The 16,470-nt window shown below is 50.7% G+C and overlaps 1 protein-coding gene across 1 annotated transcript; it reads left to right on the top strand.

The window, feature by feature from the left end:
* The first annotated feature begins 1,365 nt into the window (after window positions 1-1,365).
* Window positions 1,366-14,171, top strand: CCDC42 (coiled-coil domain containing 42). The gene is made up of 7 exons (NM_001101166.2): window positions 1,366-1,657; window positions 1,864-1,969; window positions 2,381-2,485; window positions 3,099-3,296; window positions 8,378-8,599; window positions 8,836-8,994; window positions 13,890-14,171. The coding sequence occupies exons 1-7, from the start codon at window positions 1,575-1,577 to the stop codon at window positions 13,965-13,967; spliced, it is 951 nt and encodes a 316-aa protein (NP_001094636.1). The 5' UTR covers window positions 1,366-1,574; the 3' UTR covers window positions 13,968-14,171.
* Window positions 14,172-16,470: the final 2,299 nt, after the last annotated feature.

The raw sequence follows: 16,470 nt of genomic DNA, 5'->3' as shown, positions 1-16,470 counted from the left end.
TGTGCCAGACTCTAGGGATTAAGGAGAGAAACACACTCCTTCGAAGCACTTAAAATCCTTACTGGTGCCCTTATTACCCTGCTGGTTCTGTTTCTTGGGGTAGTTCCCGGTGGGGAACCATCTCCGGTGGAGGGGCTTAGGCGGGAGTGGGATGGTTGAAGGAGTGGGTGTGTTCTGCGTGGGGTAGGGGCTGTCAAGCTGGCTCAGGAGGGGAGGCTGGGGGGTAAGAATAGAAGAGGGCGGAGTGGGCGGCGCCCCCGACCACGTCTCCTCCTCCTCCCCCCAGGCCAGGATTGCGGGCGGGCTCGGGCGGCCAGCAGGGGGCGCCAGAGGACCGTCAATGCCGCGGAGTGGGCTCGCCGCCCTGCTCGAAACCCCGGTCCCACCCGGGCTCCGCGTCCCAGACGTACTGTATAGGGCATGCGACCGGCGAGGGTTGGGGAAGCAGAGGGAACCGGGCGAAGCAGAGGGAACCGGGCGAAGCCCGGGAGCCTGTGGCCGGCAGCGGCGGGCTCGAGGTCACAGCAGTTACCTCTGGGCAGGGACCCCAGGGTGTCCGCCTCACACACAGGGTCTCAGATTTAGACGGGGACCTCGGGGCAAATGAGCTGATGCACCATCCCGTGATGGAATCAAAGAAGGCAGGCTTCATGAAGCAGACATGTTCACTATCTGACATTTATGTCAACATTTATGTGATATTTTTGTCGCATTTTGGCATTTCTTCATATTTTTCCAACCTCAAGACAGGACATTGGTATTTTACCCTTCAAGGGGGCCTCCTCCATCTTTCCAGGGGGCAGCTTCTGTAGTCCCCAGACTTCTTGCCCATCTCCCTCCTGCCCTGGCCGACCCTCCAGCCCCCACCCACCCCTCAACACACACACCCCTGCTCGTTCTTCCCTCACCTTTCAGGCCTCCCCCAAGCCCTATGCTTCTCTGTCCACCCCCATCCCTGACTAAACTCAGTACCTCCCTTCAGTTCTTTTCTTAACCATCTGTCTCAGCCCCAGCCCTGCCTCTCTCTCTCTCTCTCTCTCTCTCTCTCTCTCTCTCTCTCTCTCTCACACACACACACACACACACATAAGGGAGCCCAGCCGGGAGGCCCCGGGGCAAGGCTGCCCTGCATAAGGTCACCTCTACCAAACCCCTACCCTCATCAGCCATGGATGCCTAGCCCTTGCGTCCCGGCCCTGAACACCAGCATCAAATCAGGCCTAACTTCTTCCCAGAGCTCCTGGGGGAGTAAATGCAGGGGCAGAGAGTCAGACCCCAGCAAGTGGGGTCAGTGGGGACAGGGGTCAGAGGGCAAAGCCTGAGTTCTGCCTGTGGTTCACAGAACCCGGAGACCTGTTGCTAGGTAACCAGGTCTCCCAGCCCCTTCCCAGCACATCCTGAACTGCACATCGGCAGCCTCCGGCCATCTTCCCTGAGTCTCTCAGACACTTGCCCTCTGTGGAATCCTCAAGAGCAGGAGGAGGGGAGAAAAAAGCCCAGTCACCACCCCTGAGCTGCACTACCCCCGTTTCACTGCGAAGACTCGGCCCTTGGGCCATTAGCTCACCACCGCCATGAGTCTGGGCATCATGGAGGAGGAGGACCTGGCCGAGTACTTCCGGCTGCAGTATGGGGAGCGGCTGCTGCAGCTGCTGCAGTGAGTGTCAGAGGGCCCGCCCATCCCCCAGCACCCCAAACCACCCAGGCCCCAGCACAGCCCTCTCTCCCTCTCAGCACACCAGCCCTTTTGCTCAGATGAGTGCTTTCCCTCCCCACGGGTGCCTGTCTCCACGGGTTCCTCCCAGCCCTGGCCTGCCCCTGGGGCTCAGCGTCCACCGTCCTTCTTGCCTGTGTCTTGGGTAGGAAGTTCCCCAGTATTGAGGACCAGTCGGACTCTCCATCCGTCCGGCTACTGGAGAAGAAGAAGGAGGCCAAGATCATGCACCATGCCATGGAGCAGAAGAAGGAGGTGGGCAGCTCAGGGTGAGGGATGGGAAGGGCCCACCCCTTCCCAGGGAGAACCTGAGGACAGCCCTCCATTTTGTGGGTGGTGGTAGCTAGAGTCAGGCAACCTGGTGATGGTCCAGTGCTTCCTCTGCAGAGCGCAGGAGAGATCTGATTCTCAGGGTACCAGAGTCCTGGGATCAGATCAGAGCGCAGGAGAGATCTGATTCTCAGGGTACCAGAGTCCTGGGATCAGATCAGAGCACAGGAGAGATCTGAGTCTTAGGGTACCAGAGTCCTGAGATGTTCTGCTCTGAACCAGACAGGGGGTGGGAACTGGGCACCTGGGACAGGGCTCTGGGACAGGGGATGCTGGAGCCTTCCTGGGTTCCCACTCAGGGGCCCTCCCGCCCTCCCTGCTGCCCCCCACCCCTAGACGTTTCAGCGCAGAATGGAAACCCTGAACCTGCGCTGGGAGGAACTGGGCATCAAGGAGGCCCAGCTGAAAGCCCACATACAGAAGTTTGAGCAGTTCATCCAGGTACCAAGGGGCATGGCCTGCTGCAGCCTGGGTACCGCACTCTGCAGTTGTCCCTCCTCCCCCGCCCCCCCCATCCCCCACCTCTGCTGTATTCTGTTGACTCCTCATCCTGGGTTGGGAGGTCTCCTGGGTGCTCACCAATGCCTGGAGCTTCCCCCTTTGTGGCCCCCTCCTCTTGCCCTGTTTGTCATTTTCTGCTTGTCAGTCTCCGCTCCTCTAGGGTGCTATTTCCCGCTTCCTTGCCTGTTGTTGGTATGGACCGTTTATCCAGTGAATGAGTGAATGGGGAATGATGAATGAATGAACGTGCCACACTCAGGGCCAGACGCCTGGGGTTACAGAGGTAAACCATACCCCCAGCTCACCCCACCCCTCCAGACACTGGAGTTGAAGAACCAGCACTGGAGTCCACTCTGAGACAATCACAGAAATCCCCTCAACCAGCCTCACATAACCCTAAGACATGCTTCTCCTTATACCTCGCCCCCACTCAGGCAGCCCGGCCACCCCCGTCCATTTTCAAGGTGGACAGAAGCTTCGTGGGGGCCTCACCATCCTGGGCCCCAGGGAGGGCAGGGCCCATGCCTGACTGGCACCACCTCCCCGGCCCCAGGAGAATGACCAGAAACGGATCCGAGCCCTAAAGAAGGCCAACAAGGAGCGAGAGCTCAAGAGGCAGCGCATGCGCGAGCTGGCCAAGGCCAAGCAGGAGATGGCAGTCCTGCGACTGGAGCACCAGCGGCTGAGTGCCAAGCTGCAGGAGTACTCCATCTTCAACAAATACCTGGAGAAGGTGGTGGAGAACTCCGAGGTGTGTGGAGGGCTGGGGGGCGGGCTTCTGCAGCCCTACCGCCTCGTCCCCAGGGGCCTGGGCTGCGGACCCTCTGCTCTGGGGAGAGGTCTCCAGACGAGGAAGGCAGCTGGCAGAGGGCCCTGGTGAGACTGGACTCATTTCTCAAGGGTGGGGGCCTGGTTGTACATCTTTGTGTGCATGACGTCTGTGGGCCTGCCTCTATATGGGTCACAGGTTCGAGGATTTGTTTTGAAGCACCAGCAACCAGCTCTGCCTGCCTCTGTCTGATGTGGTCCACACTCTCCCTGCTTCCCCTCCTCTCTGGTGTTTTTGGTCTACGTTGAGAGTACAGGGGCAGAGGGAGGGAAAGAGACTGGGACACACCAGCCTCGTGCAGAGCTGGGCGCTTAGCATATGCTGGGCCCTGGGCTGCGTGCTGCAAGTGGAACCTTGCTCAGTCTGCTCGCTAGGCCCCAGAGGAAAGCCATCATCTCACCCTGTTAGAGGAGGAATTGGAAGCTCAGAGAGGTTACGTAACCTGCTCAGGGTTGCACAGCTTGTAGGTGGCAGAGCCTTTGTGTCTAACCACCCCTCTGTAGGCCACTGACCACTGCTTTTTATCAAGGTGCCTTGTTGCCAGAGCTAAGGGAACTGCCCAGCTCTCTGCCCACCCATGCTTCCTGCGGCATTTGACACTGTTGATGCTCCTTTCTGAAATATTCCTGCGCCCTTTCCTATGGGGCTCCTCCCTCTTCCTCCTCCCTTCTGGCCCTTCCTCCTCAGGCTCCTCTGGGGCTCCTCTTCCTTAAGTTCCTTGGATCTTTGTCCCAGACCCTCCACTTTTCTCCCTGAGCAATTCCCTGGGCCTCTGATAGATGTCACCCATGTCGACAGCCACCCACTTGTGTCCTCCACGCCCACATGTGACAGCAGCAGGGCCCCTCACCAGGATGGAACGAGGTACGAGGTGTGCCTTCTGGGCTGTGAGTCTGAGTCCATGTCCTGAGAGGGGTTCAGGGAGACAAAGCACACACAGCTTTTTTAAAAGTCCTGGCAATTTCCATATAGAACCACTAACCTAGTTTATTTATGCGTGAGCCCCAAATCTGTTATTTCCTGCATTCTAAGGTACCTACTATATGAGAAACTGTTCATTTAACAGTTGGTTTTTCTGGGGGTTAGGGGGAGTGAGGGAAGACTACTACATTAAAGCAGTAGATTGATTACAAGACGTGACTCAGATTTAGAGCTGGTAAAATGTGTCTTAGGACCAAGGAGACTGGTCTGGATCTTGCTGGCCCATATCGCCCTCCTAAGCTCAGGCCCCTACATCTAATTCACCGAGTCCATAACTGCTTCTTGCCATCCCCAGGCCAACCCTGCTGCTGGTGGGTCCGTTGCTGGTGAATGGCATGACCACCCACCCACAGCCTCACCAGAACCCAGACCTCACCCTTGACTCCTCCTCCCTCAATCCCCGAAGCCATCAATCAGCAGATCTGGTCTATTCTCCTAAGTATTTCTGGAATCCAGCCCCTGCCCCTTCCTCATTCAGACCACCAGACGTACTTCTTAGGAGTTCAGCTCTGTGTTATTCCTGTCCAGCATTCTGCAGCCAGCGTACTCAAAATCTTTTTCTCTTTCTTTCTTCCTTTATTTCTTTCAAAATATTTAAATCATACTGAAAATTATACAAAATATATAACAACACCCAAGTATCCACCACAGCTCTATCAAATTGGAATTATTTTCTATTTTTCCCCCTTCTTTTTTTTTTTTTTTTTTGGCCAAACCATACAGGTTGCAGGATCTTAGCTCCCCAGCCAGGGATCAAACCCAGGCCCCCGAAGTGAAACCACCAAGTCCTAACCACTGGACCGCCAGGGAATTCCCATCAAGCTTGTTGTTATTATTTTGGGCAACAGAATACATTATCCATAAGCTATGAATAGTATGTACATGTCCTTTTATGGCTTCTTTTTTCCAATCAATGATTTTAAAAAAATTTTTTGTATCATGGGAAATTTCAAACATACAAAAGTAAAGAAAATAGTCTACTGAATGCCCATTCAGTTCAGTCCAATTCAGTCACTCAGTCGTGTCCGACTCTTTGTGACCTCATGAATCGCAGCACGTTAGGCCTCCCTGTCCATCACCAACTCCCAGAGTTCACTCAGACTCATGTCCATCGAGTCAGTGATGCCATCCAGCCATCTCATCCTCTGTCGTCCCTTTCTCCTCTTGCCCCCAATCCCTCCCAGCATCAGAGTCTTTTCCAATGAGTCGACTCTTCGCATGAGGTGGCCAAAGTATTGGAGTTTCAGCTTCAGTATCAGTCCTTCCAATGAACATCCAGGACCGATCTCCTCATCACCTAATTGCAACAATTGTCAACTTACTGTCAGATCCCCATCTCTGCTATTGTGAAGCAGATGATATGTTTTTAACCCATAAGTGCTTCAGTATATCACTCTAGAGCTCTTTGTAACATATCCACAGTACCCATATCACGTGTGTCTGCTTGCTCAGTCGCTTAGTTGTGTCCAACTCTGCAATCCCATGAACCCATATCCAGCTGACGTCAAAATTTCCTGATATTGTACAAATACTTTTAGTACAGCTGGTTTGTTCCAATCAGGGTCCAAACAAGGTCCCCACTCCAGGTTTGGTTGGTGTGTTTATCAGGTGTTCTAGACATCATTATTATGCTGATCAAAAGAAGCCAGACGTACCGTATGATCCCATTGAAATTTTTCAGTTCAGTTCAGTTGTTCAGTCATGTCCAACTCTTTGCAACCCCATGGACCACAGCATGCCAGGCCTCCCTGTCCATCACCAACTCCCGGAGTTTACTCAAACTCATCTCCATTGAGTCGGTGATTGATATGTGTAAAAACAGGTAAAATGAATCTTTGGGGATAGAAGTCACAATTCTGGTTTTCTTGGTAGTGGTGGGGGCAGATACTGAAAGGGGGCCAAAGACCCTTCTAAGGTGTTCAGAATGTTCTGAGCTCCCTTCTTCAGTTATTAGCTAGAATACTATGAACACCATCAAGAAAAGGACTTCATAGAGACTTCCCTGGCAGTCCAGTGGTTAAGACGCTGTGCTTCCACTGAAGGGGGCACAGGGAATCCCTGGTTAGGGAATTCAGATCCCACATGCTGTGTTGCATGGCCAAAATGTAGGAAGAAGAAAAAGGACTTCAGAAAGAGAATCTTCCCTTCATCAACTATTTGGTGACTATATTAGCCATAAAGCAAAAGCTTGTTAAATGCTTGACTCTTTGAGTCTCCAGAATAATGAGTTGGTTCTCCAGCATCCTCGACAAGTGCCCTGTAACGTTATTAGTATTATTGCAAACTCATGGGTTTTTAACATATTTGATATGTTTCAATCCTTTGCACTTATTCTTACTGATGTTCAAAGGGTCCCATCATTGGATAATGGGAGCCTCTTCAAATTGGTATCTGAGTGCTTTTGAAATTGGTGTTAAGTTTAGGAGCGGTAGTCCTGATTGCTCTGATGTAGCCCACTTTTTAAATTAATTTATTTTTAATTGAAGGATAAATGCTTTACAATATTGGTTTGATTTCTGCCATACATCAACATGAATTAGCTATAAGTGTACATATGGCCCCTCCCTTTTACCTCCCTCCCACCTTCCTAGCCAATTCTTTTTAACTGTTATATATTGTTGCACCTCTTAGAAATGCAGACCGGAAGTTATCTCTCTGCTCACTCCTCCAGTGGATGCAATCCACACTCCTCAGTGTTTACTGAGCACTTTTTTTAAAACTTCTCCAGGGTGATCTCTCTCTCCCCATCTTGAACTTGGGCCATTCCTACTAAACTCTCTTGCTCATCCTGAATATGCCACACACACCTCATCAGCTTTATCCAGGCTGTTCTGTCTACCTGTACGACTTCCTCACCTGCCTTTGCTCGGCCATCTTCTCTTCATACCTCTGGTCTCATTTTTTAACCACCCTTTCCCTGAAGAAGCCTCTTCTGGCAGTCCCTATCTCCTCTAATACTGAGTTAAGTGGCTCTTGCCCACAGAGGAAGTGTTTGCTGGAAAGGCGAGTTCCCGGAACACCAGTCTATTGCTGGAAATGTCATGAGATGGAGAGAACACTCAGGGAGTGTCCCCTGGGTGGCTGGAAGGCACGTGTTGATAAATCCCCCAGGCATGAGTTGGCATCCTGAAGCTGGTGCTCACAGCGCCTTGAAGAGAGGGAAGGTCGCAGGGCTTTTGTTCTGCTTAGGGTCAGAGATGCGTTGTGTGTGGGGGAAGGGTGGCTGAGCCTGGCCGGGTCCGCTCCTCTGGTACCCGCCCTCTCCAGCCCCGGAGGAGGCCTCAGCCATTGCTGAACAAACACGAGAGCACCAGGTGGAAGATACTACCTAACACTCTGCCGCGGCCCCATCCCCCAGTCACCGATAAGGCTTATCACTCTGTGTCGTAACTGACTGTTTACTTGTCTGTGTGTCCTACCGCGCCACCGCCTGTGGTAAGGCTTCCTAAAAGCAGTGTCTGGCTGTCTTATCTCCTGCTCTGTCCCTAGCGTTTAGCACACTTCCTGGCTACTAAGTGGTTCGTGGTGCATTCCTGCTGAATAGGCTCATGATTGCCATCCGAGACAGCGCAAAGTCTACCCCGCCCCCACCCAGCAATGCTCAACCCTAGAATCATATGGGGACCCTTCAGACAGGTTTATTCATCCGGGTCTCTGAGGGTGGAGCCTGGCACGTGGCCTCGTTGAAGCTCCCAGGTGATTCCAATAAAGTGCAGCCAAGCCAGAGAGCCTGCCGAGCCAGGTGCACATGCTCCCGACTCCACGACACCGGGGTCCACGACCCACACCATGTGACCCACGGCCCGTACCAACTCGCGGGGGTGGTGTGGCGCAGGGGAGACTCCGAGGGCTTTACAGCCTTTGGCCCTTGAACTTAGCCCAGGGCCTCCCTACCAGGCAGAGGCGCAGAGGGTGGGAGCTGGGGGCGTAGAGTGGGGTCGAGGCCCCCCCGGGCGGAGGTGCACTGACCTGAGCCCCCAAACCCCACCACTACCCCGCCCGGCCCCCCTGCCCTTGTGCAGTTTGAGGAGATCCACGAGGTGATCGCGCGCTACAAGACACTGGTGAGCATGCACCACGACCTCATGCAGTCGGCACAGGAGGGCCAGGAGAAGATTGAGCGTGCCAAGGCGCGGCTGGCACGCTACAAAGAGGAAAAGGACGACGAGATCCTGCAGCACAACAACGAGCTGGCGCGTCTGCAGATGCGCTTCGACCGTGCCCGCAGCGACGTCATTATCTGGGTGAGTGCCGGGCAGGCGGGGGGGCGGGGACACAGACAGACACACATAGACACAGACACGCACACACAGGCAGGCACGTAAGGGATACACACACACACACACACACACACCTCAGCACATACAGGTAAGGGACACACACACCAGCACACACACACAAACACGGGTAAGGGATGCACACAACAACACACACACACACACCCTTAGCGCTCACACCCCGCCCTCATTCCCCTCCCCAGGAATCTCGCTGGGCGCACATTCAGAACACCGCTGCCAAGAAGACACTCTTGCTTGGCACCATTAAGATGGCAACGCTGAACCTCTTCCAGATCGTGAGCAAACAGCTGAAGGAGGCGACCTTCGTGTCCCTGGAGGACACGCACAAACAGCTGGACATGGTAAGAGGAGCCCAAGTGCCTGGCAGGCAGGCTGGAAGTAGCCATGATGGTTCCCCATGGGTTGAGGGGAGGCGTGAAGGCTAAAGAGCAGTGGTCCTCAAGTTTTCAGAATCGCCTGGGGACTCAAGCTTGTTGCTGGACCCAGCCCCAGAGTGTTGGACTCGATAGATCTGAGATGAGAAACCATGAATTTTCATTTTCCGCAAGTTTCCAGATGATAGTTCTGGTCTGGGTTCCACACTTTGAGAACCACTGCATTAGCGCTAAGATTCTGTTGGCCCCATCAACAGGTCAGTAGAGAAACCCATTACTGAATTCCTTAGCTGCTGCACAAGAGTCTTACAAAGTTCTAGTGAGATGCTGAAGGCCTGTGACTGGGGCCCATCCTTAGGGAAAAGAGAACATCTGCAGGGGCGGGAATTAGCAAGGGGGTGACAGTATCAGTCTTATTAGTACCATTCTGAGATTTTTCTCTTTGAAGTAATTGAAAGGAAACTGAAAAGGAATTAACGTTCTCACTGTGTATGATACAAAGCTGTCTGATGCCATGTCTGTGTGCCCCCTGGAATAATCTCACTTCTGACCAAAGGAAAGCCGCATCCCTTAACTTGGGAAACTCTGCACCATGCTTCTTGTGACATGAGGAGAACCATGACGAATTATTTATCCTTTTGGCATATCCTTTTAGCCGTGAAACAGTGGAAAGTAGGCTCCTAAAGGCTGGAATTTCTGTTTGCTTTGTTCTCTGTTGTATCCCCAGCCTCTAGAACTATGCCAGGCAGATAGTAGGCACCACTCAATAAGTATTCAGTGAATGAATATGAAACACAAGCCAATGAAAGCAATTGACTGAGAAGTGCTTTGTCTGTTTGTTTTTAAAGAGAAAAGATGGGAATTCCCTGGGGGTCCAGTTGTTAGGACTCTGCACGTCCACTGCAGGGGACCCATGTTCTGTCCCTGAACAGGGAACTAAGATCCTGCAAGCCTCACAGCACAGCCAGAAAACAACAACAACAACAACAAAAACCCCAGCAACCTGAAATTCATGAAATGTAAAGAATTTCACCCACTGACCAGCAGAATTTCCTTAAACCAAAGAATCAGCCTGCATCGTAAGGCATGTTAGTACTGAATTATTCATATTAACAGTCCAAAGACTGTAAAGGGAGTTTGTAAGAAAGTTTGTTGTGAAACAGCGATCCTCAAGCTTTTTTTGGTAGCAGGATACCTTTACACTCATAAAATTTGTTGAAGACCCCCAAAGAGCTTTTGTTTATATGGGTTATATCAGTTGATATTTACTTTATGAGAAACTCAAGCAGAAAAACTAAAACTATTTAATTCATTTAAAATGACAGTAAGAAACATGTTAACACAAATAGCATATTTAAGAAATAGATGTATTTATTCATGGCTGCCTTGGGTCTTAGTTGCGGCACGTGGAATCTTTCATCCTGGCGTGAGGGCTGCAGAGTGCCTGGGCTCTGTAGTTGACGCACGTAGCTTTAGTTGCCCCACTTTGCACGAGGGATCTTCGTTCCCTGATCAGGGATCAAATTCACGTTCCCTGCGCTGGAACGTGGATTCTTAACCACTGGACCACCAGGAAAGTCCCATAAATAGCATTTTTAATGAAAAATACATTTTCAAAAAGTATTTTGTGGGATGGGTGGCATTTCAACACTTTGCTAAAATGCTGCTTCCTGAAGGACAGGTGGATTCTCACACCTGCTTCTGTATCCAGTCTGTCATGATAGCCTCTGTGATGGGAACATCCCACTTGGGTAAAAGTCCATGTAGACTCACCAGACAAAAGACAAGTAGCAGAAGTAACAAAAGACAGGTAACACCTTAGCATTATTGTAGAAAGAGTTTTGGCCTTGCAGGCCCCTCTTCCCTGCTGTAGGGTCTCAGGACTCGAGGCGTCCTCAGGCACCTCCGCTTTAGCTGTTGTAAAGAGAAATGGGGCAGGAGGTGGTGATCTCCAGGCCATGGCCCCTGCCCGAGCACCCCCTGTTCAGATAGTAGCTTACAGTCCATCCACTCCAAATTCTGAGTGTTCAGACTCCCTCGACCATTTGTTGTCGTCCCCCCAACCCCCCACCCCAACCCCGGGCATGCTGCATGGCCTTTGGGATCTTAATTTTGCAACCAGGGATCGAACCTGGGATCAAACCTGGGCCCCAGGCAGTGAAAGCACCAAGTCCTAACCTCCGGACCACCAGGGAATTCCTGTTCTCAACCTTGACTTGCCTGCACAGGAATTCCTCATATGCCCAAATGTTATTTTTAAATATCCCACTTGATTCCTGTAGGATATGAGCCTACTGACACATATACATAATTAAGTAGCCTGAAAAATGGAAAATAAAGACCTAGGAAAATATTGTAATAAGTTGAAACTTTATATAAGATAAATATATAAAAAGTATTATAAATAATACATGTTACATTTATAGTAAATATAAGTTAAAATCTAAGGTCAAGGTAAGAGAGAGATGTATGGACTCTTGGTTCTTGGATTCTAAAGGACAGTAGTTCGACAGGAACAGAAGTTGGCTCTGAGCTGCCTTATAACCAGAGGAAAAGCAACACACTGTTCTTGAACCAAAATAAGAAAACATAAGGTTTGCTTAGAGAGAGAGCCTTTCCCAGTACCTAACCTCTAGCTGAAAATTTTCACAGAGGCTTCAGAGACACTTAGTGAATTATGTTCTCAGTAGCATCCCTACAATGGATGCATGTTGTGGGCTTCAGAAGGGAGTCAACTCATCTAGAACTGGGAGCAGGGTACCACTCAGGGAAAGTGATTCTGCAAAAGGCCAAGACAATTTGCATTCCACTCACTGTCTGTGCAAGGTCCAGCATTATTATCTCTGAATAAAATCCAAACTGTGCTTGGCAAATCCTAGAATCCCAAGGTGATTAAGTTTCCTCCAGAAAAATAAATGGACTCTATGGACTAAAAAGGGGCTTTCCAGGTGGCGCTAGTGGTAAAGAACCCACCTGCCAAGGGTTCGATCCCTGGGTCAGTAAGATTCCCCTGGAGGAGGGAGGGCATGGCAGCCCACTCAGGTATTCTTGCCTGGAGAATCCCATTGACAGAAGAACCTAATGGGTTACAGTCCATGGGTTTGCAAAGAGTCGGATACAACTGAGGCAACTTAGCACAGCACAGCATGTGGACTAAAAATATTAGAAAACAAATGACGTTTTCTGGGTTTAAAATGCAGAACTTCACAGTGCCTTTGCTGTGGCTCTGTCCTGAGACTCCAAGCTGATCAGGTTTCTACAATTTGCTTGCCCACAGGATCCATTTTGGGGTGTGATGACTTACTATAAGAACATAGTTTGGGAAATACTGCACTTGGCATCTCTGTAACCTCGGGAAAGTTACTCTGATTCTTTGTTTCCTCTTTTGCAAAATAGGAATTATGTTGGTAATCGTAATAGTGTTAGCAACTAGCAGGTTGTTGAGAGTTTTGGACAGTCTTTTGGAACACTCTTGAAAAGGAGAAACTGTCGGACTGAGATCTAAGAGGCCATCCAGGCCAACCTTTTCTCCCTCTTTCCTTTTTAAAGATAAAGAAATTGAGTCCCAGAATGATGAAGTGATTTTCTCAGAGTTGTGTCAGGACCCCACGTCGTCTTTTTTGTTTTTTAAATTGAAGTGTAATTCATTTACAGTGTTGAGTTATAATAGTTTCAGGTATACAGCAAAGTGACTGTTGTGTGTGTGTGTGTGTGTATATATGAATGGATAAATACATATATCCATATTCTTTTTTTCAAATTCTTTTCAATTATAATAGTTTAAGATATTGAATATAGCTCCCTGGGCTATGTATCAATGGTAAGTCCTTATTGTTTCTCTGTTTAATATATGGTAGTGTGCATCAGTTAATCCACACTCCCTATCCCTGCCCCCTTCCCCTTTGGTAACCAACCATAAGTTGGTTTTTTATGTCTGTGAGTCTGTTTCTGTTTGTAAATAAGTTCATTTGTACTATTTTTAGATTCCACATATAAGTGATAATCATATATGTCTTTGACTTACTTCACTTAGTACGATGATTTCTAGGTCCATCTGTATTGCTACAAATGGAATTATTTCATTTTTTATGGCTGAGTAATATTTCAGTGTGTGTGCATCCATATATATATATATACACACACACATATATTTTCTTTATCTATTCATCTATTGATGCAGAACCACAGGTCTTCTAACTTATGAGGCTGTGCTCTTTCCACTGTATCATACTGATTGCATGTTCCTTTTTTAATATTGTTTTTAAAATTTTATTTATTTTTAATTAGAGGATAATGGCTTTACAATGTTGTGTTGGTTTCTGCCATATATCACCATAAATCAGCCATAGGTATACACATGTCCCTCCTTCTTGAGCCTCCCTCCTATCTCCACGATTGCATGTTTTTTACAACTAAAGTTAGTGAATAAAATTGAAATTTCCCTTGATGACTCAGGATTAACATAATGTGCCTCTGTTCTGGGTTTCAAGTAAATTAACCTGCTTGAAGGCTATTAACTAGTGGAGAGGCATCTGCCCCGACCCTGGCTGACTCCTTTCTGCTGACGCTTCTATCCCCAGAGTCCTCTGTGGAGCCTCCCCTCTGTCTCCCTGTGAGACGGTGAGCCTGAACTTCATCCTCTCACTGCGTCTGCCTCTAGGGGTTCCCACCTCCATCCCTCTTCATTGCTTCTAGTCTGCTAAGCCTGATTCTCCACATCAACTAGAATAATTATCAAATGAGGGAAAGTGACCTCAGTCACAGGAAATGGTGACTCCTTATAAGCAGGCTATGCCCAGATGTTTTTGGATGGGTGGCCTGTCACCAGCTTGGGATTGACTGCAGTCCTTTGGCCTCGCTAGATCCAGCAGTTTATCCAGGACCTGTCAGACATCTGGGCAGAGGTGAAGAAGAAGGAGCTACAGCAAATCCGGGTTTGAAGACCAGCCGTGGTTCTAGCATGTTCCAAGATGGAGAAGGGAGGGAGGAAGTTGCTGGTGACCTTGCCATCCAGTCAGCCCAGTCCAGCTCCCTGGGACATACTCCCATCCACTATCGTGCCTTTCTGCTGGTGAAATCCCTGTTATTCACGTCAGGCCTCAGCCCATCCTATCCCTGAAGACATTAAATGCTATAAGAACTTTGTTCCTAAGTTCTCTCTCTTTTTGGTGGTTTATTCATGGGGAAGAGGGTACACTGAGGGAAGAACCCCCCAAAGCACTCTCTCTGGAAGCTAGTCACTTAGGCTGCTCAGGTTTGATGTCTCCTAGGCTTTGCTGTTTCGGAGAAGGCAATGGCAACCCACTCCAGTGTTCTTACCTGGAGAATCCCAGGGACAGGGGAGCCTGGTGGGCTGCCATCTATGGGGTCGCACAGAGTTGGACACGACTGAAGCGACTTAGCAGCAGCAACAGCAGCAGGCTTTGCTGTTTGCACAGGAAGGATCCACATGGCAACATACAGTGGAGTGAGGACATAGGCCCCTTCTCCTCTGCTACCTCAATTTTTTTCTTAAGTTGGTGTTTCCAGTTGGAGTGCAGAAACTCACCGGAAACCTGGAGGCAGCTTTCCGGGTCAGAGCAGCAAAGGGTTTGACTACTGAGTTTTTGACCATAAGTACAAGGCTTCACGGGCTTCCCAGGTGGCTCAGTGGGCAACTCTTTCTTGAGAGTGAGGAACTCTTTCTTCTCTGACCTCAGGAGGCAGCCCTGCCCTCCCGCTGTCCCCACTGGTCCCCAAGACCTGCAGTATGGTATCAGCCACGCTGATGTAGGAGTAGCAGGCAGGCCTCCAGGTGATGGCATCTTAGCACCTTAGGCTGGAATGATGGCTTCAAACCAGCAAATCTGAACTGAGTGGAGGTGAATGGGAAGCCTCACGGCATGTGTGCTCGGTCGTGTCCGACTCTGTGACCCCATGGACTGTAGCCCACCAGACTCTTCTGTCCGTGGGTTTCTCCAAGCAAGAATGCTGGAGTGTGTTGCCATGCCCTCCTCCTGGGGATTTTCCTGACCCAGGGATCAAACCCACATCTGCTGCATTGTAGGCAGATTCTTTGCCCACTGAGCCACCTGGGAAGCCCGTGAAGCCTTGTACTTATGGTCAAAAACTCAGCAGCACCGTTCTCAGTCATCAAGAGCAAAAGGCAGGTCAGAGACTGGACCGAAAAAGCAGCATTCATTGAGCATATATTTCAGGTTATGTCATCCTGGTGAAAACCATGGGACACCATCAGCCCTATCAGCCCTGAATTACCAAATGGGACACTTGCCCATGGACACTGGCTCCAGATGACAGGGTCGGGAGTCACGTTTGGCCTGCCTGTCCCCAGCTGGTCTCCCTCCTGGCCAGGTTGCCTCCCAGGAGGTAGAGGCAGTGCTGTTTTCCCTCTGGGGCACCTGAGGAGGCAGCCGCAACATGGCTCCTCCCTGTGATCTAAGATGCTCCACAGGAGAGACCTCTATCTCCAGGGGAGTCTTCAGAAATGCCCCTATCTCCGGATCCTGCTGGGGGCAGTGGTTATGGGCAGCGGTCGCCTCTCACCTTTGTGTTCACCGCCTGACAGCAGCATCAATGTCCCCTAGGAATTTACTAGAGAGACACACTCTCAGGCCCCATGCCAGACCGGAGCATCAGAAACTTGGGGGGGTGGGGCGAAGCCCTCTGTGCCTTGTTAATAACAAGGTCTCCAGGTACAAGCTCCAAGTTTGAGAACCACCGCTTCAGCGTGAGCCAAACACTTTCAAGGACCTGAGGTCGCACCACGTGAAGTCATGCCCATCAGTGATCCTACCTGTAGAGTCCATGCAGTCAGGAGCAGACCCAGCAGGAGGGGGATGCAGACAGACAGACCGACAGCAACGGCTTTGTCCCCGCGGTCTGACCTCAGGCAGGGTGGGCGCTGGTTCAGTGGTCTCTGCAAACATGATGTCTTCCTGGCTGATGCTGGAGCTTGAAGCCCCAGAACGGGGTATTTGGGAAGGAAACACAGACGTTAAGTGGAGCAGATGGAGAGTGAGTTGGAACCCACGGCCACAAGCTGGACTCACGAGGGTTGACAGAAACCCACGGTAGTTCATGGCCTCCAAGCCTGGAGGGGTGGGCGTCTGCAGAGGCCTGGCCTAGATTACAGAGCTGAGCGCCCACACTTGGCCCAGGAGCCGGAGACACGGCAGGAGGGTTCAGGGAGGGAGGGGCAGCTGTGCTTCGGATGAGGGGAGTGGGCGGAACAGGAAGCTTGTGGGAGCTTCCGCGTGGCTGGTGCTCCCCTCCACCCTCCAGGCCTTCCACTGGAGCCTCTGTGGCTTGCCCCCCGACCTTAGAAAACCCAAAAACAGAGGTCTGGGGAATATGGCCAACTGGCCCTGTCCCCAAGCCTCCCCGTGACCATCATCTGCTTCAGAGGGGAAGGAATGGGAAGGGGAGGGGAGCTGGCTGGCCCCC

Source organism: Bos taurus, chromosome 19 (genome assembly GCF_002263795.3).
Source record: "Bos taurus isolate L1 Dominette 01449 registration number 42190680 breed Hereford chromosome 19, ARS-UCD2.0, whole genome shotgun sequence".
Classification (NCBI taxonomy): Eukaryota; Metazoa; Chordata; class Mammalia; order Artiodactyla; family Bovidae; genus Bos; species Bos taurus.
The sequence above is the reverse complement of the archived record's forward strand: the minus strand, read 5'-3'. Positions and strand labels throughout refer to the sequence as shown.